The 23290-nt window shown below is 44.2% G+C and overlaps 1 protein-coding gene across 1 annotated transcript; it reads right to left on the bottom strand.

Moving 5' to 3' along the window:
• Positions 1–7538: 7538 nt before the first annotated feature.
• Positions 7539–9474, bottom strand: LOC109787322 (uncharacterized). The gene is made up of 2 exons (XM_020345887.4): positions 9176–9474; positions 7539–9070 (listed from the first exon to the last, which is right to left on the bottom strand). Exon 2 carries the CDS (start codon positions 9029–9031, stop codon positions 7856–7858), a length of 1176 nt encoding a protein of 391 aa, XP_020201476.1. The 5' UTR covers positions 9032–9070; positions 9176–9474; the 3' UTR covers positions 7539–7855.
• Positions 9475–23290: the final 13816 nt, after the last annotated feature.

Genomic DNA, 23290 nt, shown 5'->3' with positions numbered 1-23290 from the left:
CTCGAGAACATAAGTATTACGGTGGGTGAACAAATTACTGTTGAGCAATTGATAGAATTGAGCATAGTTATGAGAATATCTAGGTATGATCATGTATATAGGCATCACGTCCGCGACAAGTAGACCGACTCCTGCCTGCATCTACTACTATTACTCCACACATCGACCGCTATCCAGCATGCATCTAGAGTATTAAGTTCATAAGAACAGAGTAATGCTTTAAGTAAGATGACATGATGTAGAGGGATAAACTCATGCAATATGATATAAACCCCATCTTGTTATCCTCGATGGCAACAAGACAATACGTGCCTTGCTGCCCCTACTGTCACTAGGAAAGGACACCGCAAGATTGAACCCAAAGCTAAGCACTTCTCCCATTGCAAGAAAGATCAATCTAGTAGGCCAAACCAAACTGATAATTCGAAGAGACTTGCAAAGATAACCAATCATACATAAAAGAATTCAGAGAAGATTCAAATATTGTTCATAGATAATCTTGATCATAAACCCACAATTCATCGGTCTCAACAAACACACCGCAAAAGAAGATTACATCGAATAGATCTCCACAAGAGAGGGGGAGAACATTGTATTGAGATCCAAAAAGAGAGAAGAAGCCATCTAGCTAATAACTATGGACCCGAAGGTCTGAGGTTAACTACTCACACATCATCGGAGAGGCTATGGTGTTGATGTAGAAGCCCTCCGTGATCGATGCCCCCTCCGGCGGAGCTCCGGAAAAGGCCCCAAGATGGGATCTCACGGGTACAGAACGTTGCGGCGGTGGAATTAGGTTTTTGGCTCCGTATCTGGTAGTTTGGGGGTACGTAGGTATATATAGGAGGAAGAAGTACGTCGATGTAGCAACATGGGGCCCACGAGGGTGGAGGGCGCGCCTAGGGGGGTAGGCGCGCCCCCCTACCTCGTGCCTTCCTGGTTGATGTCTTGACGTAGGGTCCAAGTCCTCTGGATCACGTTCGTTCCAAAAATCACGTTCCCGAAGGTTTCATTCCGTTTGGACTCCGTTTGATATTCTTTTTCTGCGAAACTCTGAAATAGGCAAAAAAAACAGCAATTCTGGGCTGGGCCTCCGTTTAATAGGTTAGTCCCAAAAATAATATAAAAGTGTATAATAAAGCCCAATAATGTCCAAAATAGAATATAATATAGCATGGAACAATAAAAAATTATAGATACGTTGGAGACGTATCAAGCATCCCCAAGCTTAATTCCTGCTCGTCCTCGAGTAGGTAAATGATAAAAACAGAATTTTTGATGTGGAATGCTACTTGGCATAATTTCAATGTAATTCTCTTAATTGTGGTATGAATATTCAGATCCGAAAGATTCAAGACAAAAGTTTAATATTGACATAAAAATAATAATACTTCAAGCATACTGACTAAGCAATTATGTCTTCTCAAAATAACATGGCCAAAGAAAATTATCCCTACAAAATCATATAGTCTGGCTATGCTCTATCTTCACCACACAAAGTATTTAGATCATGCACAACCCCGATGACAAGCCAAGCAATTGTTTCATACTTTTGATGTTCTCAAACTTTTTCAATCTTCACGCAATACATGAGCGTGAGCCATGGACATAGCACTATATGTGGAATAGAATGGTGGTTGTGGAGAACACAAAAAAAGGTGGAAGATACGTTGAATATAATATAGCATGGAACAATCAAAAATTATAGATACGTTGGAGACGTATCAGCCGGCGCCTCCGAGCAGCCCACCTCCTCCTCCGCCTCGTCAGCAAGGGCGGAAAAGACCTGCCGCCGCTCCGGCTGCTCCGGCGCGTCGTAGTCCTCCGCCTCGTAAGCAAGGAAAGAAGACAGCCGCTCCGTCTGCTCCGGCGTGTAGCAGTACAGCCAGATCCGGGAGGCAATACAGATTCGGTCCATCTCTCAAGCCTCTCGAGAAGTTACCATACAAGATGACTGACAAGGAAAACGCGGAGATCTGTGAAGCCCAAGTGAGGGACTTCTTTGAAACGCAAAGAGCTAAGAAACATCCACCTCCGGAGGAGAAGATAGATGCGGTGAAAGCAAAGCGCACTATCGATGCCCTGAAGAAACCACCACCGCCTCTGTCGAAAAACAACTATGAGCGCATTATTGAAAGGACATATGAGGAAGCGGAGCAGTCAGGAAGTACTTGCAGTGATCGAAGGTTAGCAGAACGACGAGCTGGGAAAAAAATTGCCCAGCTCGGCGAACAAGCGAACCTATCGTGCCCCCCGCTCAAGGTGTCTAGCGATATCGTCGCTAATCATCCGGGGATCTTTCCCGGTACCAATCCTGCAGATTACATGCACGACGACGATGCACATTTTGATATAATGGAGGTGGACGAACACAAATACCAGTACGGGAAGCCTCTCGTCAAAGATGGAAGTCCTCCTCTAACAATGATGATGCGAAGATTCCATGATGGTACATGAAAACCTGCAGAGAGTCTGGGGGGGAAGGATACTTTGACGCTGAGAGTTAAAGAGGAGCACGACCTCGTTGGAATTGAACCGCTGACTATTCCATTTGAGGAGTTCTTCCAGTTTTTCAATCAAAAGGCCCTCGATAAATTAACGGTCACTTGCTACTGTCTGTAAGTACTACTTCTGTCATTAAGTCTCTATATATAGCTCAGCTCTTTCATTGCATGTATATATAATTATCCTCACTATATTATGCAGATTGAAGATCGTCGAATGCAGAAAAGCACAAATCTATGATATTGGGTTCATTAACACAAATCTCATAGATGAATTTACGATTAAATTTCATGCCAAAGACACCGAGGCCAACTTGCTACGATCGTTGATAATAAATCAAAACAAAGATAAAATACTCTTTCCTTACAACTTCAAGTGAGTGTTACTGTCTTGTGCATATTCGGTTTCCCTTATTACTCGAGGTTATGGTAATGTAATTGATGAGTTATGCATACGTGCGCAGCTTCCACTATATTCTCCTAGAGATCAAGCTTGAGATGGGACTAGTAACCGTCTTAGACTCGAGACGAAAAGATCCCGAGGAATATGCGGACATGACTAAAATGCTCAAGAAGTAAGTTCAATCGATCATTATCGCACCATATCGGCAACTTTTTGTTCATTTCCTGATATCAAGTAATTATTTTCTTTGTCTCGCAGGGTTTGGAGACTATTCACCGCACAAGCTCCGGGACTGTCGGGGGAGTTGCGATTTACATACCCGAAAGTAAGTACTACTAGCTAGCTAGTTCCGCGCATCTCCCGTTGATTCTAGCCACTTTCATCAATGCCATTTATAATGCTTCATTATCAGTTTGATTGACTTCTATTTCTCGTAAAGTGCTTGTGGCAGGAACAAGGGAATGATTACTGTGGATACTACGTCTGCGAGTTCATCTACAACGCGAGGACCAAGAATAAGCGGGGCTACTCTAAAAGACAATATGATGTGCGTAAGCAATAATATTCACAATTTCATTTTATTACCATCATTTGTGTTGAGTTTCATTCATATATATGTATTGACCCCCTTCTTCAAATTAGACGTGGCAGATGCGGGATGAACTCCTAGAACAAGATCGCATGAAAGCAATTCAAGAGGAATTGGCGGGATTCTTTCTTGATCACGACATCAATAAAGCCGGAGAATACCATGTGGAAGTTGAGTTCAAATGTTAGGGGATTGTAAGAGATCTTATATTGTATATATGTAGCTAGTAGCGTCGGATAGATATACGAAAACTTGTTGTTCGACCAATCTCTCGGAGAAGGAGAGGTCGATCACTTCTCTCTGTATATGTTCATGACGATCTTCTGTACTTAATTGTTTCCTTCATTTGCTTACTAGCTAACGTGTCGAGTCCTCTCTATACGTATAGTACGTAGCGTCGACCAAGAACGGAGATAAGAGAGGACACTTCTCTCTATTAATTAGCTACCTAACACAATATATGAAACACCTAAATTAACCCTACAAAACCCCCCAAAACCCCCAACCCCCCCCCCCCCCCCTCAGAAAAAAAAAACAAAACCCTAGCCCCTGAACTGCTGACGCGTGGTAGCTTATTGGTCCCGGTTGGTGCTACCAACCGGGACAAAAGGCCCCCCTGCCAGGGCAATTCGCAGTGGCCACGTGGAGCCCCATCTGTCCCGGTTGATATAAGAACCGGGACTAAAGGTATAGGGCTTTAGTACCGACCCTTTAGTCCTGGTTCCCGAACCGGGACAAATGGTCATTTTTCTACTAGTGTAGGATCCCCTTGCGTTATACCTTTCGAGGGCTTAAATTTTTTAGAAAAAACTCTATTGACCCGATGTTTCACGAAAAAGAAACGTCCCCGGGTAGGGGATATTTCCTAGCGCGTAAAGGCAATAAGGATGTGGACGTGCCAGTATACTTTAGTATACAAAATAAATAAAGGAGAAGGACACTTAGGGAAACATTTATTTATTAGTTCTCATGAGAATTACAAAGTATGGTTTCCCACTGATTACAAATATTGCGACATGGACAAGTACATCTAACTAATATCCAACAATTATGGGGGTTCTGGTTCCCGGAGCCTTGTAAGACAATCCGGTTAATTACATCTGCTGGTAAATACCGCAGAACACCTCCGATTAAGCTGCGCTGATGGTCGTCGTCTTGAACCTGAAATATTCTCATGTGTTCAGAAATAAATGTGGCATGTAATGATATCCCAAAGCCTCGTCGGCCTTTGGTATGAGACATCCGGCCTTGTCGGCACCGGGTTCATAGTAAAGCCTCAAAAAATGTGTTCAGCCTTGTCGGTCGCGAACAGAGTGACTCCGGCCTCGTCGGCCATGACAAAAGGGTTCCGGCCTCGTCGGAACCGGAATGGGGTAATGTCTCCAAGCCTCGTCGGTCAAGGAGATAGTGCGTCCAGCCTCGTTGGCCAGGACAAATGATTTCCGGCCTCGTCGGTCGCAGAAAGAGGTAACGTCTCCTAGCCTCGTCGGTTAAGGAGAGAGTGCGTCCAGCCTCGTCGGTCGGGACAAATAATTTCTGGCCTCGTCCGTCACGGAAAAGGGAAATGATCTCTTGGCCTCGTCGGCAAGGAGAAGTATGCCTAGCCTCGTCAGCGAGGACTTGAATATTTCTGGCCTCGTCGGCCACAGAAAAAAAGTAACATCTCCTAGCCTCGTCAGTCAAGGAGAGAAATGTCTGGCCTCGTCGGCCTAGACTAATGAGTTGTTCTGGAGCTATTCTTCACGGAAGAAAAGGATTGTATCATGAGGCTTTGCAATGGGTACCTGGCCGTGAAATATCAATATTTACCGCAGGGCATATCATGATGTTGACTAGCCACTTTTTAGCTTTTTGTCTCTTTTACCGCAGGAAGTTCCCCAAAAGTATGGGTCCTGTCATAGTGAAAGTTATGTTTTCTAAGAGCTCTTTTTGGATTTGTGTTAAAAACAAAGTTATGTTATTTTCCGCAGGAATAGAGCTACGGTTTTTAATTATGAACATGATGTTCTATTCTGTTCAGTTGATCGTGGTAAGAATTATGTACCTAGGAGAGTTGTTATTTTTTATTATAAAATTTGTGTTAAGATTAGAGGATGTTCGGTTAAGAAAATGGCTATTGCATTAAGCAAAAGTAGTGAAGTTGATTGTTGTCCAATCATTCGCAGTACGGTTTCGATAATGATCTTGAAGTTAACTTAATGTCACGGAGCTCGCAAGTTAGCCATGAAGAGAACATGCATATCTTAATGAAGAACTGCATCCATGAGTCAACAACAAATAGAGACAACTTGTCCAATCTCACGCCAGGAGCAAGAAGCTATTTGACGGATCGATACCCGGACTTGATCATACTCGGTTCCTCTCCGTAGAAGAGTCTAAGCTTTATCTAAAACTTGTTCATCCTGAAGCCACGATAGACCAAAAATATAGGACTGACGAAAGCTGGTCGAAATCATGTATGATACCTACCAACCTTTTGTACCGAGTAAACGATCCGACTCAAAATTTAACCGACCAAGCTACTCAGGCAGATACAAAGTAGGAGTGTTGGACGTGGTGCTACAAGCAACATATGTCATGAGTTGGAAAGGAAGTTCTCTTGAAGTCATTGGCTTAGACTATCCCAACATATGCCATGAGTTGCTTCTATAAAAAAAATTGGTGGGGGTATCGAAGAGGGAAAGAAGGCACATTGGAAATCTTGAGACTAGGTATCCTCGGGAATTTGGGCAGAAGGGGTCTTTGGAATGTGGCAAAAATGTTTGTTGCCAACAAAATCAGTTTTTTTTTCTATGTTGTTTCAACTGTTTATGAGGGTGCATTTGAGCTCAGGAGCAGAAAACAGAAACATCCTTAGGGACCAACAGAAACATCCTTAGGGACCACTGGATCCCTGGCACATTATCGACTTGCTCTCCCCTACTCCCTCCGTTCGATATTACTTGTTGCAGAAATGGATATATCTAGACGTATTTTAGTTCTAGATACATCCATTTTCGCGACAAGTAATTCCGAACGGAGGGAGTACATGTTAACCAACTCTGTTATGCTTGAAGACGAGCATAGCTTGAGTGAAAATGCAATATATTTTTTTCCAAAGATATACATGTGAAATATAAATCTGGAAGGAATTTAAGAAGGAATATGGAATCTGCCTAAAGCTCAATAACATACTGAACTGAAGATATGGTTGCTGGAATATGCCACAAGATATGGTTGCTGGACTGGACAACTGAAGTTTGGGCTGTCCGTTCCATGTCTGCGGCAGTTGCTATGTGGCATGTATGGGAGAACAGAGATTGTTCTCGCAATGGCGAGGCGCTGCCTCATCCTCTTTGTGTGGTCAGGGAAAATCAAGGCTTATATTGATTCCATTACTCTACATAATGTCAGCTCGACAGGCTCCAACAACAGATAGACGTCAATTCAGAAATGGTCTCCGCCGCCCGATGGCCTGTTACGATCGATATCGATGATCAGGACGAGCAGGCTGGGGCGTTGTGGTGTGCGATCATCAGGGGCTGTTATTGGCGGCAAATCGATGTTTGTTTCATCATACCGAAAGCCCAGAAATGGCTGAAGCTCTTGCTGTTCGTCAGCCCCTCATCTTTGCCAATAAAAAAGAGCAGGATTTCAGAAGTTGCAGGTTGCTGATAAACAAGGTGCAAAGATATAAGTGCCATTGTCCAGGATATCAAGTCGAGTATTTATCTTGTAATTTCATCCATGTTAATCTGCAGAACATGGTGTTGAGTCCTGTTGGCTTAATGTGTCGTCACCTGAGGAGATCAGGACCATTATATGTGATATGATGAACAGGTTATAAATGAATGAAAGGGTCCTGCCCATTTTGTTTTCTCAAATAAAAATGCTGCAATTTTGCTATAACTTTCACCGTCTCAATTAAATTTAAATTAAAGTTAAATGAGGCAAAAAGAACAGAGGTTGTTTACTCACAAGAAGACAGTAGCTACAAGTTTATATGGCACTTGGCATTTCACCAACCAGTACAGCATGTAGTATAACTATCAACTCTGGCAAATTTGTCACAGTTTCTATCATTACTGACATATAAAAATGGGGAGTACAGAACAGGAACGATTCGGTACAAATACCCGGTAACTCATATACTATAAAGCAAGCACATTTGTATGAAAATCGAATGAAAGGTGAGAATCTACCGAGAGAGAGAGAGACCGCCTCCTCTCGCTGTCTGTCTGTCTGTCCGGAGAGTAAAAATTTCAACATACAAAATCTCACAACAAGCATATATATATATATATAGCTAGGACACGCATCTGACAACTATATATATATATATATATGTAAGCTAATGAGGTAACAACCTCACCTCACTAATCAATCAGCCTTCACCGAAGCAGAGGTTTCAGCCGCCGAACTCGAGGAACACAACATCTTGCTGTCGGAGGAGCAGTGCGACGCCGACGCCTGTTTGAACTTCTTGAACTTCCACACGGACGTGATCTTGGTCGGCGCGGGATCATCGCCGCCACCAGGTGCTGCCATTGCGTCTGCGAAACTAGGCCGCTTTTCTGCGCCATTGGACTTCAGCTCATTGCAGTATCCTATGGGAGGACCTCTGGATTGCTCTGTTTCTTTATCCTCTTCTCTCTGTTCACCGTTAGAATGGTGGTTCAAAAACAGCTGCTTCCTCTTGATCTTCACTTTCCGACCAGCGCTTAGGTTTCCAATTCCATCTCCATTGTCAGCAATGTGCCTGCTGCTCTTTGCAGTGTTCCAAGGATACTCTTCACCGTCGGCGTCCGGAGCCCTAGTCTTGGAAGAGTGAATGGTTCTCTCACCGGATTTCGCTACAGAGCTTCCTCCGTTAAGTAACACGCCAACTGAGGTTGGCGTGTGCGTCGACGAGCCATTGCAAGCATCACCCCCACTCCCCTCGCTATGGAACCCATCGGCGATACCTCGGGGTCTCTTGGGTCCAGTGAATGAAATCCGCGGTGAGCTGTTCATCACACGGTGCAGCTTGCGAGCAACCTCCTCGTCGCTCTCCCTGCGCCTACGATGTGGCCTGGGAGTGACATCACCACCAACAGCCTCCTCTGCGCCCTCGATCGCCCGGCCATTGGACGACGGCGGCCGGTACAGGAGCTTGACCTGCACATGTTTCTTCTTGGATTTCGGTTTGAGCAGCTGGATCCCATTTCTGGACGCGCCAGCGATGCAGAGGGAGTCGAGGAACTCCATGGCAGCCCTGGCCGCAGCCCTAGCCCTGGCGGCCACAGCCGCCTTGTCGACGGCAGCCGCCCGGGCGGCGGCCGCGGCATCGGCGGCAGCATCGGCCGCGCGCTGGGCGGCCTGGATGATCTCCTGCTGCGTGCTGGCCGGCGGCATGGCGCGGAGGCGGGCGGCGAGGCCGTCGGGGAGGAGCAGGGGCGGCACGGGCGCGGGCTCGGGCTCGGCGGCGTCGCAGGGGGAGGCCGCGGCCGCCGTCCGGAGCCCCGCCAGCAGCCGCTTCCGCGGCGGCAGGTGCGTGTTCAGATCCGACGGCTCCATTGCTAGATCATGCGCGATTCCGCGGCTCCGGGCGCGGATCTGCGGAGAAATTCGCAGCGAGATTCACTGCCAGGTAGAGGCCAATCGCCGCCGGCGCTGGATGGATGGATGAAGAAACGACCTAGGCTAGCTAGCTGCTCATACCTCAATCAATCAGTCAGAGGGGGCGGACGGCCGGCCGGCCGGCCAGCCAAAGACTCGAACTTTCCGGCGGAGGCGGGGCGGAGACAGCGGCGCGCGATGCCCCGGCGAGGACAGAGGGAGGAGCGGCGACGGCGGCGACCCCGAGGGGGCGGGGGGCGGGCGGTGGTGGAGGTGGAAGGGGACTATCGCATCGCCAATGGGGCGGGTGGTTTTCAGAGGTCTCCCCGTCTCTCTCTCCCTCTCTGTCTCTCTCCAGTTTATTAACCCTGTCATTTCTCAACAAGCAACAAGGCAAGAGTACGTGATTAACGCCATCACTCCCAGTAAGTACAAACAGTGGTAGTGGTGGAAAAAATGTTTAGCAAGCTTCCAATTATTATTATTATTATTATTATTAAAACATCCGACCTATTCATCGAACATCAGGACAGTATAAAGAACATGAAAAGCAACAGAAATTACATCCATGTTCGTAGACCACCTAGCGACGACTACTAAGCACTGGAGGGAGCCGAATGCGCGTCACCGTCATCGCCCCTCCCTCACCGGAGCCGGGCAGACCTTGTTGTAGTAGACAGTCAAAAAGCCGTTGTGCTAAGGCCCGAAGGACCAGCGCACCAGAACAACAATCGTCGCCGATGAAGAGAAACGTGAATCAGAAGTATCCAACATGTAGACACATGGCTGCAGACGAAGGATGACCGGATCCAAGTAGATCCATCGAAGACAAAGACATCTGAATCCCGCGAGATCCGCTGAATACACATCTCCACACGCTCTCCGACGACATGAGACGCGCAGCCGGTACGGGGGCTAGGCGGGGAGAACCTCACTCCATCTTCACGGAGTCGCCTCATCTCGTCTTCCTGAGCAGGACACAAACCCTAAATAGATTAAAAAAATCACCTAAAAAGGAAGCATGAGCCCTCCTGCTGGCAAGGGCCGGGATCCACCGCGCCTACATAGCCCTAATGTTAGGGAAGACGAGACAGATCAACGGCCAGGACGACAGGAGGCAGGGAAGCCGTAAACAGCCAGGAGCTTTCCTTTCTTTCCTGGAAAGAAAGAAAACACTTATTTTCTCTTCTATCCGATGCCTACATCATCTTTATCTCCATCTCCACTAATATAAAAAGCACCCATTGTGGAGATCCAATCCGTCTGAACCATCAGTCATCAATCCAATGATCCACATTGCGCGATATGTTAACCGTTCACGTTTACCGCTCAACATTTACCAAATTACTATCCCGTGATTATCGTCGACAATTATCTTTAATATATTTGATCATGTCATGAATATTAGTTGAAATAAATTAAACATAAGGAATGAACGATTCAGTCAAGCAACCTCATGTGTACCGCCTGTGAAACACCTCGTGAATCTCATATTGTATTTTACTTCATCGATAGTGTTGGCGTTTAGGGTAGGATACCCTGGTTATATCACAAACAACATGACTTAAAATCAATATGCCATATGTGAGTTTTCACATAAACAACAGTTCATCACAGCCACAACATAATTTTGCAACAAAGATTGCAACACGGAGTACTTGTGCAATAGCTCAAGACCAGCTATACTTTTTTGCAAACCAAGCGAGGCTGAGAATGATGTTGCAATAGAGATGAATTGCTCTTTCGATGTCATGACCATCCAACTTTTGAGTGGCCAAAAAGTTTATCCATCCAGCTTCTTTAGTCTTGCCTCGTTGGTTGCTTGGACCTTGATGAAACAAAAAGAGATGAACATGGGATGCTTCTTTTGCACGGGTAATTCACGGTGAGAGATGGGGCATTATTGGACAGTAACCAGATGAACAGCTGATACATAAATTGCAAACAATACAAGAATTGAATCAGCAGTCTTGTCCGCGTCGACAAAGCAATTTTTCATATGATAACATTTGATCACTGCTGCAACATGATATGCCGAATAGCTAGTATGATGGTGCAACAAGATATAACTACAATTATGGCTAGTTGCATAAGGAATGGAAAGCTCACTAGGTTAACAGAAATTGGGGTGGCTCACTAGTGGCCTGAACAACTAACGAAAACAAATTGTGGTGTGTCGTGGCATGGAGAATGCAAAGCCGTGATGTGGATCATTTGACTAAACACGCTTAGGAGCTGCATGGATAGGAGAGGGTCGCAGGGGATTGGAAGGGAATGGGTCGTGAAACCTGTCTACCAAAAGGCCACACGGCGATTTTAGGGAATTTTGGGTCACGCGCGGAAAATCCACGTCAAACTTATTCAATCCTCCTTTACAAAATGAGGCCTAAGGGTGTTTATGTACTTACCATCACCAACTTTCTAGAAAATGCATTTCTCGGGTACTCCCTCTTTTTCGGTTTACAAGGCCCACACGTATTTGAGACCAATTTTAACAATAAATTTGATGAACAAAATATTAATTGTATACCATAAAACATAGAAGTGAATTTGTATTTGGAAGAGTTTCAATAGTATGTTCTTATGGTACACAACTCTTATTACTGGTCTAATTGATGGTCAAAATAAATCTTAAATTACTAGTCTAATTAGACTCTTTCCATGCATGATGTTGCACCATGTGTATGAAGATGACATTGGGCTTTGTGTTGTCCACAAATACCCACCAGCATAACATTGACCTTGTAACAAACGCGCACATCGTGAATTGGTTCGAGATCTAGCATTGTTTTCCAAGCATAGCTTGATTAAACATGGCCACGTTATGAAAACCCATTATGCCCAAATACTTTGGTGATCGTAAGCAGTCTCACTGACCTCCAAGGTGACTTTTTCTTTCCGTCCTCGATACCCTCATCGGAAATTTGTTATGGTTTGTTTAGCTTTTTAAGACAGGTAAAGGAACCTGGAAGCAACTCGTGACATATGTTGGGTTGCTCGAAAAATACACTGTGACATATGTTGGGGGTGGCCTAAGCTTGACTTCAAGAGAATTTCCTTTCCAACTCATGACATATGTTGCTTGCAACATCTCGCCCAACACTCCTAATTTGTGACCGTTTGGGTAGCTTGGCTAGTTTAATTTTGAGTTGGAAAGTTTACCTGGTACAGTATGTTGGTGGGTATCATACATTATCTCAACTAGCTTTCGCCAGCTCTATATAGATTCTTATCTATTAATTGTAGCTTAGGGATGAGCAAGTTTTAGTTAAAATTTAGACTCTTCTACCAAGAGGACCAGAGTATGATCAGATCAGGATATCTACCTGTCGACTAGTTATTTGTTCAAAAGCTCTTATTGCTTTGTGTTCCTGGCAAGAGGTTGGAGACATTCTCTCTAATTTGCGGTTCTTCATTAAGGTATGTGTGTTGTCTTCGTGGTGATTGCAACGGCTAGCTCATGAGCATCGTGGCATTGAGTGTAAGTTCGAATCATTACTGAAATCGACTTCACTCTTTACGTACGTTTTTGTTAGCGTAGTAGTCATTCTTATTTAACAGAACATTCCCAAGTCTTAACACAAATTTATAACTGACAACCAAAACTCTCTTACGTACACAAGTTCTTACCATTATTAACTGAATAGAACAGAACATCATATTCATAATAAAAAACCATTGCTCTGTTTTTAACACAAATCCAAAAACAAATCTCCCAAAAAATGTTCACAGGGCCCAAATTGTACTTGTGAAAGGATCGATATGGTTGACTAGAGGGGGGGGTGAATAGGCAACTACCAATTTTTAGCTAATCTTTTACAAATTAGGTTAAGCAACACGTAGGTGGTCTAGAAGTGCAACTAGGTGAGAAACCTATATGATGCTAACAACAACTACAACAAGAACAAGCAAAGGATACACCACAATAATAGCTTTGCTCAAAGTAAAGGTAAGAGATAACCACAAGTGGAGCTGATGGAGACGAGGATGTGTTACCAAAGTTCCTTCCCTTTGAAGGGAAGTACGTCTCCGTTGGAGCGGTGTGGAGCCACAATGCTCCCCAAGAAGACACCACCGTATTCTCTCCACGCCCTCACACAATGCGAGATGTCGTGATTCCACTAGTGGTGCCCTTGAAGGCGGCGACCGAACCTTTACAAACAAGGTTGGGGCAATCTCCACAACTTAATTGGAGGCTCCCAACAACACCACGAAGCTTCACCACAATGGAATATGGCTCCGAGGTGAACTCAACCATCAAGGGTGCTCAAACACCCAAGGTAACAAGATCCGCAAGGGATTAGTGGGGGAATCAAATTTCTCTTGGTGGAAGTGTAGATCGGGGCCCTCTCAACCAATCCCTAGAAAATCAACAAGTTTGATTGGCTAGGGAGAGAGATCGGGCGAAAATGAGCTTTGGAGCAACAATGGAATTTTGGGGGAGGAAGAGGTAGTTCTTCGTGAGGAAGAAGACCCCCTTTTATAGTGGGGAACAAATCCAACCGTTATGCTCTTCTCAGCCTGCACACAAGCGATACTACTGCTCCAGGAGCGGTACTACCGCTTCCTATAGAGAGCCAAGGAGGAAGAAGAAACAGGGGAGAACAGAGGACTGGGTGGTAGTATCAGCGGTGGTAGGGGCGGTACTACTGCCTCTACTACCACTCCTACTTCCGCTTGTCCTCGAGTGGTCAAAGTTAGCACGGTAGACCCGGAGATACTACCGCGACACGAAAAATCGAGACCGCAACTACGAGCGGTAGTATGAGCAGGACTAGCAGCGGTACTACCGCCAATAGGCGATACTACCGTTGTTGCCCGCGGTACTACCGCTTGCAGCCCTCCACCCCTTCTTCAACAAGAAAGATGGGCAACTCCAAGGAAGCGGAAAGTGTCGATGGGTGCAATATGAGTGTGTACATGATGATTCCACCCAAACCTTTCTGAAGCGGACCCCCTCTTGATAGTACGGTTATCCCTACGACTCAAGTCCACCGAAAAAGAAACGCGGGAAAGAAAACCGTCTTCACTCTAAAACTCCGAGGGGCACGAATCGTCTTGTGCCATATACTTGATAGTCTGGAATGCTCAATGCACACGATTAGTCCGCAAACATATTGTCATCAATCACAAAAACCACTTAGGGAGAAATATGCCCTAACATTCTCCCCCTTTTTGGTGGATTGATGACAATATGGGATTTGCACTAAAGATATAGCAGTGAGGCATGCAAACCCACAGTCTACAAAATATAGACGAGCTCCCCCTAGATGTGTGCACTACTGTAGATATGCTTTTGGAATGCAAAGTGCACGCATTTAGGATCAACACCCCACCTTGATACGTCTCCAACGTATCTATAATTTTTTATTATTCCATGCTGTTATATTATCATTCTTGGATGTTTTGCAATCATTTTATAGTCATTTTATATCATTTTTTGGTACTAACCTATTGACATAGTGCCCAGTGCGAGTTGCTCTTTTCTGCATGTTTTTTACATCGCGGGAAATCAATATCAAATGGAGTCCAAACGCAGCGAAACTTTTTGTGGATTTATTTGGACCAGAAGACATCCAGTGGGCCAAAGAAGTACCGAAGAGGGGGGCCGAGGTGAGCACAAGACACCTGGGCGCGCCTGGTCTGGTGGGTTGTGCCCACCTCGGTGGCTGAAGGAAATATGCCCTAGAGGCACTAATAAGGTTGTTATTTTATATTTCCTTATATCATGATAAATGTTTATTATTCACGCTAGAATTGTATTAATCGGAAACTTGATAATGTGTGAATACATAGACAAAACATCGTGTCCCTAGTAAGCCTCTACTAGACTAGCTCGTTAATCAAAGATGGTTAAGTTTCCTAACCGTAGACATGAGTTATCATTTGATGAACAGGATCACATCATTAGGAGAATGATGTGATGGACAAGACCCATCCGTTAGCTTAGCATAATGATCGTTAAGTTTTATGGATATTGCTTTCTTCATGGCATATACATATTCCTTTGACTATGAGATTATGCAACTCCCGGATACCGGAGGAATACCTTGTGTGCTATCAACCGTCACAACATAACTGGGTGATTATAAAGATGCTCTACAGGTATCTCTAAAGGTTTTTGTTGGGTTGGCATAGATCGAGATTAGGATTTGTCACTCCGAGTATCGGAGAGGTATCTCTGGGCCCTCTCGGTAATACACATCATAATATGCCTTGCAAGCAATGTGACTGATGAATTAGTTGCGGGATGATGTATTACAGAACGAGTAAAGAGACTTGCCGGTAACGAGATTGAACTAGGTATGAAGATACCGACGATCGAATCTCGGGCAAGTAACATACCGATGACAAAGGGAATAACGTATGTTGTCATTATGGTACGACCGACAAAAGATCTTCGTAGAATATGTGGGAACCAATATGAGCATCCAGGTTCCGCTGTTGGTTATTGACTGGAGAAGTATCTCGGTCATGTCTACATAGTTCTCGAACCCGTAGGGTCCGCACGCTTAACGTTCGATGACGATTCTGTATTATATGAGTTATGTGATTTGGTGACCGAATGTTGTTCGGAGTCCCGGATGAGATCACGGACATGACGAGGAGTCTCTAAATGGTCGGGAGGTAAAGATTCATATATAGGACGATAGTATTCAAACACCGGAAGTGTTTTCGGGGGGTACCGGGTACGTATCGGGTCACCGGAAGGGGTTCCGGACACCCCCCCCCTGGCAAAGATATGGGCCTTATTGGGCCAAGGGCAGGACAGACCAGCCCCTAGTGGGCTGGTGCGGCCCCATATAGGCCAAATAGGAGGAGAAGGAAGGAGGGGAAGGGAAAAAGGAAAGGGGAGGATTCGGCCTCCCCCTTTCCTTCTCTCCCCCTCTCTCTTTCCTTCCCCCTCCGACACTTATGGAAGGGGGGAGAACGACTTGGAGGAGGCGCCCAAGTAGGATTACTCCTACTTGGGGTGCCCCTTGCTGCCCCTCTCCCTCTCCCACCTATATATATGTGGGGGGGGGCACCGCTAGAACACACAACATTGATTCCTAGCCGTGTGCGGTGCCCCATCCATAGTTTACGCCTTCGGTCATATTCACGTAGGGCTTAGGCGAAGCCCTGCGTGGATCACTTCACCATCACCGTCACCACGTCGTCGTGCTGACGGAACTCTCCCTCGACACTTTGCTGGATCAAGAGTTCTAGGGACGTCATTGAGCTGAAAGTGTGTAGAACTCGGAGGTGCCGTACGTTCGGTGCTTGATCGGTCGGAACGAGAAGAAGTTCGACTACATCACCCGTGTTGTCAAACGCTTCCGCTTTCGGTCTACGAGGGTACACGGACACACTCTACCCCTCTCGTTGCTATGCATCTCCTAGATAGATCTTGCGTGGGCGTAGGAAATTTTTTGAAATTGCATGCTACGTTACCCAACAGTGGCATCCGGGCCAGGTCTATGCGTAGATGATATGCATGAGTAGAACACATAGAGTTGTGGGCGGTGATAGTCATACTGCTTACCACCAACGTCTTATTTTGATTCAGCGGTATTGTTGGATGAAGCGGCCCAGACCAACCTTACATGACCACGTTCATGAGACCGGTTCCACCGACAGACATGCAACTAGTTTTGCATAAAGGTGGCTGGTGGGTATCTGTTTCTTCAACTTTAGTTTAATCGAATTTGACTGTGGCCGGTCCTTGTTGAAGGTTAAAACAGCAAACTTGATAAATCACCATTGTGGTTTTGATGCGTAGGTAAGAACGGTTCTTGCTAGAAGCCCGTAGTAGCCATGTAAAACTTGCAACAACAAAGTAGAGGACGTCTAACTTGTTTTTGCAGGGCATGTTGTGATGTGATATGGTCAACACATGATGTGATATACGTTGTTGTATGAGATGATCATGTTTCGTAAAAGTTATCGGCAACTGGCAGGAGCCTTATGGTTGTCGCTTTATTGTATGAAATGCAAACGCCATGTAATTGCTTTACTCTATCACTATGCGTTAGCGATAGTTGTAGAAGCAATAGTTGGCGAGACGACCAACACGCTACGATGGAGATCAAGGTGTCAAGCCGGTGACGATGGAGATCATGACGGTGCTTTGGAGATGGAGATCAAAGGCACAAGATGATGATGGCCATATCATGTCACATATTTTGATTGCATGTGATGTTTATCTTTTATGCATCTTATTTTGCTTAGTACGACGGTAGCATTATAAGATGATCCCTCACTAAAATTTCAAGGAATAAGTGTTCTCCCTGAGTATGCACCGTTGCGAAAGTTCTTCGTGCTGAGACACCACGTGATGATCGGGTGTGATAGGCTCTACGTTCACACACAACGGGTGCAAGACAGTTTTGCACATGCGGAATACTCGGGTTAAACTTGACGAGCCTAGCATGTACAGACATGGCCTCAAAACACTGGAGACCGAAAGGTCAAACATGAATCATATAGTAGATATGATCAACATAGAGATGTTCACCATTAAAGACTACTCCATCTCACGTGATGATCGGACATGGTTTAGTTGATTTGGATCACGTGATCATTTAGATGACTCAAGGGATGTCTATCTAAATGGGAGTTCTTAAGTAATATGATTAATTGAACTTTAATTTATCATGAACTTAGTCATGATAGTATTTGCATATATGTTGTAGATCAATAGCTCGCGTATAGCTCTCCTATTTTTATTTTTTGATATGTTCCTAGAGAAACCAAGTTGAAAGATGATAGTAGCAATGATGCGGACTGGGTCCGTGATCTGAGGATTATCCTCATTGCTGCACAGAAGAATTATGTCCTTAATGCACCGCTAGGTGACAGACCTATTGGAGGAGCAGATGCAGACGTTATGAAAGTTTTGGCAAGCTCGATATGATGACTACTTGATAGTTTAGTGCACCATGCTTTACGGCTTAGAACCGGGACTTCAAAAACGTTTTGAACGCCACGGAGCATATGAGATGTTCCAAGAGCTGGAATTGGTATTTCAGACTCATGCCCGAGTCGAGAGGTATGAGACCTCTGACAAGTACTTTGCCTAGTAGATGGAGGAGAATAGCTCAACCAGTGAGCATGTGCTCAGAATGTCTGAGTACTACAATCGCTTGAATCAAGTGGGAGTTAATCTTCTAGATAAGATAGTGATTGATAGAGTTCTCTAGTCACTATCACCAAGTTACTGGAACTTCGTGATGAACTATAATATGCAAGGGATGACAAAAACGATTCCGAAGCTCTTCGTGATGCTGAAATCAACGAAGGTAGAAATCAAGAAAGAGCATCAATTGTTGATGGTTAACAAGACCACTAGTTTCAAGAAAAGGGCAAAGGGAAAGAAAGGGAACTTCAAGAAGAATGACAAGCAAGTTGCCACTCCCATGAAGAAGCCCAAAGCTAGACCTAAGCCTAAAACTGAGTGCTTATACTACAAAGGGAATGGTCACCGGAAGCGGAACTACCCCAATTACTTGGCGGATAAGAAGGATGGCAAAGTGAACAAAGGTATATTTGATATACATATTATTGATGTGTACTTTACTAGTGATTCATAGTAACCCCAGGGTATTTGATACCAGTTCAGTTGCTAAGATTAGTAACTCGAAACAGGAGTTGCGGAATGAACAGAGACTAGTGAAGGGTGAGGTGACGATGTGTGTTGGAAGTGATTCCAAGGTTGATAAGATCACCATCGCACACTTCCTCTACCTTCGGGGTTAGTGTTGGACCTAAAATAAATGTTATTTGGTGTTTGCGTTGAGCATGAATATGATTGGATCATGTTTATTGCGATACAGTTATTCATTTAAGTCAGAGAATAATTGTTATTCTGTTTACATGAATAAAACCTTCTATGGTCATACACCCAATGTAAATGGTTTATTGAATCTCGATCGTAGTGATACACATATTCATAATATTGATGCCAAAAGATGTAAACTTGATAATGATAATGCAACATATTTGTGGCACTGCCGTTTAGGACATATTGGTGTAAAGCGCATGAAGAAACTCCGTACGGATGGATTTTTGGAGTCACTTGATCATGAATCATTTGATACTTGCGAACCATGCCTCATGGGCAAGATGACTAAATCTCCATTCTCCGGAACAATGGAGCGAGCCAATGACTTATGGAAATAATACATACCGATGTATGTGGTCCAATGAGTGTTGAGGCTCGCGGCGGGTATCGTTATTTTCTGACCTTCACATATGATTTGAGCGGATATGGGTATATCTACTTAATGAAACACAAGTCTGAAACATTTGAAAAGTTCAAAGAATTTCAGAGTGAAGTGGAGAATCATCGTAACAAGAAAATAAAGTTTCTACGATCTGATCACGGAGGTGAATATTTGAGTTACGAGTTTGGCCTTCATTTAAAACAATGTGGAGTAGTTTCACAACTCACGCCACCTAGAACACCACAGCGTAATGGTGTGTCCGAGCGTCGTAACCGTACTTTATTAGATATTGTGCAATCTATGATGTCTCTTACCGATATACCACTATCATTTTGGGGTTATGCATTAGAGACAGCTGCATTTACTTTAAATAGGGCACCGTCTAAATCCGTTGAGACGACACCGTATGAACTGTGGTTTGGCAAGAAACCTAAGCTGTTGTTTCTTAAAGTTTGGGGTTGCGATGCTTATGTGAAAAAGCTATAGCCTGATAAGCTCGAACCCAAATCGGAGAAGTGCGTCTTCATAGGATACCCAAAAGAGACTGTTGGGTACACCTTCTACAATAGATCCGAAGGAAAGATTTTTGTTGCTAAGAATAGAACCTTTCTAGAGAAGGAGTTTATTTCGAAAGAAGTGAGTGGGAGGAAAGTAAAACTTGATGAGGTAATTGTACCTTCTCTCGAATCGGGAAGTAGCACATCAGTGAAATCCGTTCCCGTGATGCCTACACCAACTAGAGATGAAGCTAATGATGATGATCATGAAACTTCAGATCAAGTTACTACCGAACCTCGTAGGTCAACCAGAGCACGTTCCGCACCAGAGTGGTACGGTAATCCTGTCCTGGAAGTCATGTTACTAGACCATGACAAACCTACGAACTATGAGGAAGCGATGATGAGCCCAGATTCCGATAAATGGCTTGAGGCCATGAAATCTGAGATAGGATCCATATATAAGAACGAAGTGTGGACTTTTTGGTGAACTTGCCCGATGATCGGCAAGCCATTGGGAATAAATGGATTTTCAAGAGGAAGACGGACACTGATGGTAGTGTTACTATCTACAAAGCTCGAATTGTCGCAAAAGGTTTTCGACAAGTTCAAGGTGTTGAATACGATGAGATTTTCTGACTCGTAGCGATGCTTAAGTCTGTCCGAATCATGTTAGCAATTGCCGCATTTTATGATTATGAAATCTGGTAAATGGACGTCAAAACTCCATTCCTTAATGGATTTCTTAAAGAAGAGTTGTATATGATGCAACCAGAAGGTTTTATCGATCCTAAAGGTGCTAACAAAGTGTGCAAGCTCCAGCGATCCATTTATGGACTGGTGCAAGCATCTCGGAGTTGGAATATACGCTTTGATGAGGTGATCAAAGCATATGGTTTTATACAGACTTTAGGAGAAGCCTGTATTTACAAGAAAGTGAGTGGGAGCTCTGTAGCATTTCTAATATTATATGTGGATGACATATTGTTGATTGGAAATGATATAGAATTTCTGGATAGCATAAAAGGATACTTGAATAAGAGTTTTTCAATGAAAGACCTCGGTGAAGCTACTTATATATTGGGCATTAAGATCTATAGGGATAGATCGAGACGCTTAATAGGACTTTCACAAAGTATATACCTTGGCAAAATTTTGAAGAAGTTCAAAATAGATCAGTCCAAGAAAGGGTTCTTGTCTGTGTTGCAAAGTGTGCAGTTGAGTAAGACTCAAAACCCGACCACGGCAGAAAATAGAAAGAGAATGAAAGTCATTCCCTATGCCTCAGCCATAGGTTCTATGAAGTATGCTATGATGTGTACTAGACCTATTGTGTTCCTTGCCATGAGTTTGGCAAGGGGGTACGATAGTGATCCAGGAGTGGATCACTGTACAGCGGTCAAAGTTATCCTTAGTAACTTAAGAGGACTAAGGAAATATTTCTCGGTTATGAAGGTGGTGTCTACTACGCAACCTTCTCCTTGTAGACGTTGTTGGGCCTCCAAGTGCAGAGGTTTTTAGGACAGTAGCAAATTTCCCTCAAGTGGATGACCTAAGGTTTACCAATCCGTGGGAGGTGTAGGATGAAGATGGTCTCTCTCAAGCAACCCTGCAACCAAATAACAAAGAGTCTTTTGTGTCCCCAACACACCCAATACAATGGTTAATTGTATAGGTGCACTAGTTCGGCGAAGAGATGGTGATACAAGTGCAATATGGATGGTAGATATAGGTTTTTGTAATCTGAAAATATAAAAACAGCAAGGTAACTAATGATAAAAGTGAGGGAAAACGGCATTGCAATGCTAGGAAACAAGGCCTAAGGTCCATACTTTCACTAGTGCAAGTTCTCTCAACAATAATAACATAAATGGATCATATAACTATCATGCAACAAAGAGTCACTCCAAAGTCACTAATAGCGGAGAACAAACGAAGAGATTATTCTAGGGTACGAAACCACCTCAAAGTTATCCTTTCTGATCGATCTATTCAAGAGTCCGTAGTAAAATAACACGAAGCTATTCTTTCCGTTCGATCTATCCTAGAGTTCGTACTAGAATAACACCTTAAGACACAAATCAACCAAAACCCTAATGTCACCTAGATACTCCAATGTCACCTCAAGTATCTGTGGGTATGATTATACGATATGCATCACACAATCTCAGATTCATCTATTCAACCAACACAAAGAACTTCAAAGAGTGCCCCAAAGTTTCTACCGGAGAGTCAAGACGAAAACGTGTGCCAACCCCTATGCATAAGTTCACAAGGTCACTGAACCCGCAAGTTGATCACCAAAACATACATCAAGTAGATCATGTGAATATCCCATTGTCACCACAGATAAGCACATGCAAGACATACATCAAGTGTTCTCAAATCCTTAAAGACTCAATCCAATAAGATAACTTCAAAGGGAAAACTCAATCCATTACAAGAGAATAGAGGGGGAGAAACATCATAAGATCCAACTATAATAGCAAAGCTCGTGATACATCAAGATCGTGCCAAATCAAGAACACGAGAGAGAGAGAGAGAGAGAGATCAAACACATAGCTACTGGTACATACCCTCAGCCCCGAGGGTGAACTACTCCCTCCTCGTCATGGAGAGCGCCGGGATGATGAAGATGGCCACCGGTGAGGGATTCCCCCTCCGGCAGGGTGCCGGAACGGGTCTAGATTGGTTTTCGGTGGCGGAACTCCCGATCTAGGTTATGTTCTGGAGGTTTTTGTATATATAAGAGGTTTTGGCGTCGAGAACAAGTCAGGGGGGTCTCCTGGCTGTCCACGAGGTAGGGGGCGCGCCCAGGGGGGTGGGCGCGCCTCCCACCCTCGTGGGCAGCCCAGGACTCTTCTGGCCCAACTCTTTTACTCCATGGCCTTCTTCTGGTCCAAAAATAAGATCTGTCAAGTTTCAGGTCAATTGGACTCCGTTTGGTCTTCCTTTTCTGCGATACTCAAAAAAGGAAAAAACAGAAACTGGCACTGGGCTCTAGATTAATAGGTTAGTCCCAAAAATCATATAAAATAGCATATAAATGCATATAAAATATCCTAGAAGGATAATATAATAGCATGAATACTTCATAAATTATAGATACGTTGGAGACGTATCAGAAGGTGATAAAGAGTTCGTCGTAAAGAGTTACGTCGATGCAAGCTTTGACATTGATCCGGATGACTCTGAGTCTCAATCTGGATACATATTGAAAGTGGGAGCAATTAGCTAGAGTAGCTCCGTGTAGAGCATTGTATAGACATAGAAATTTACAAAATACATACGGATCTGAATGTGGCAGACCCGTTGATTAAACTTCTCTCACAAGCAAAACATGATCACACCTTAGTACTCTTGGATGTTAATCACATGGCAATGTGAACTAGATTATTGACTCTAGTAAACCCTTTGGGTGTTGGTCGCATGGCGATGTGAACTATGGGTGTTAATCACATGACGACGTGAACTATTAATGTTTAATCGCATGACGATGTGAACTAGATTATTGA

The sequence above is a fragment of the Aegilops tauschii genome, chromosome 6 (assembly GCF_002575655.3).
Source record: "Aegilops tauschii subsp. strangulata cultivar AL8/78 chromosome 6, Aet v6.0, whole genome shotgun sequence".
In the NCBI taxonomy this organism is placed as follows: Eukaryota; Viridiplantae; Streptophyta; class Magnoliopsida; order Poales; family Poaceae; genus Aegilops; species Aegilops tauschii.
This window is presented reverse-complemented; position numbering and strand designations above follow the sequence as displayed.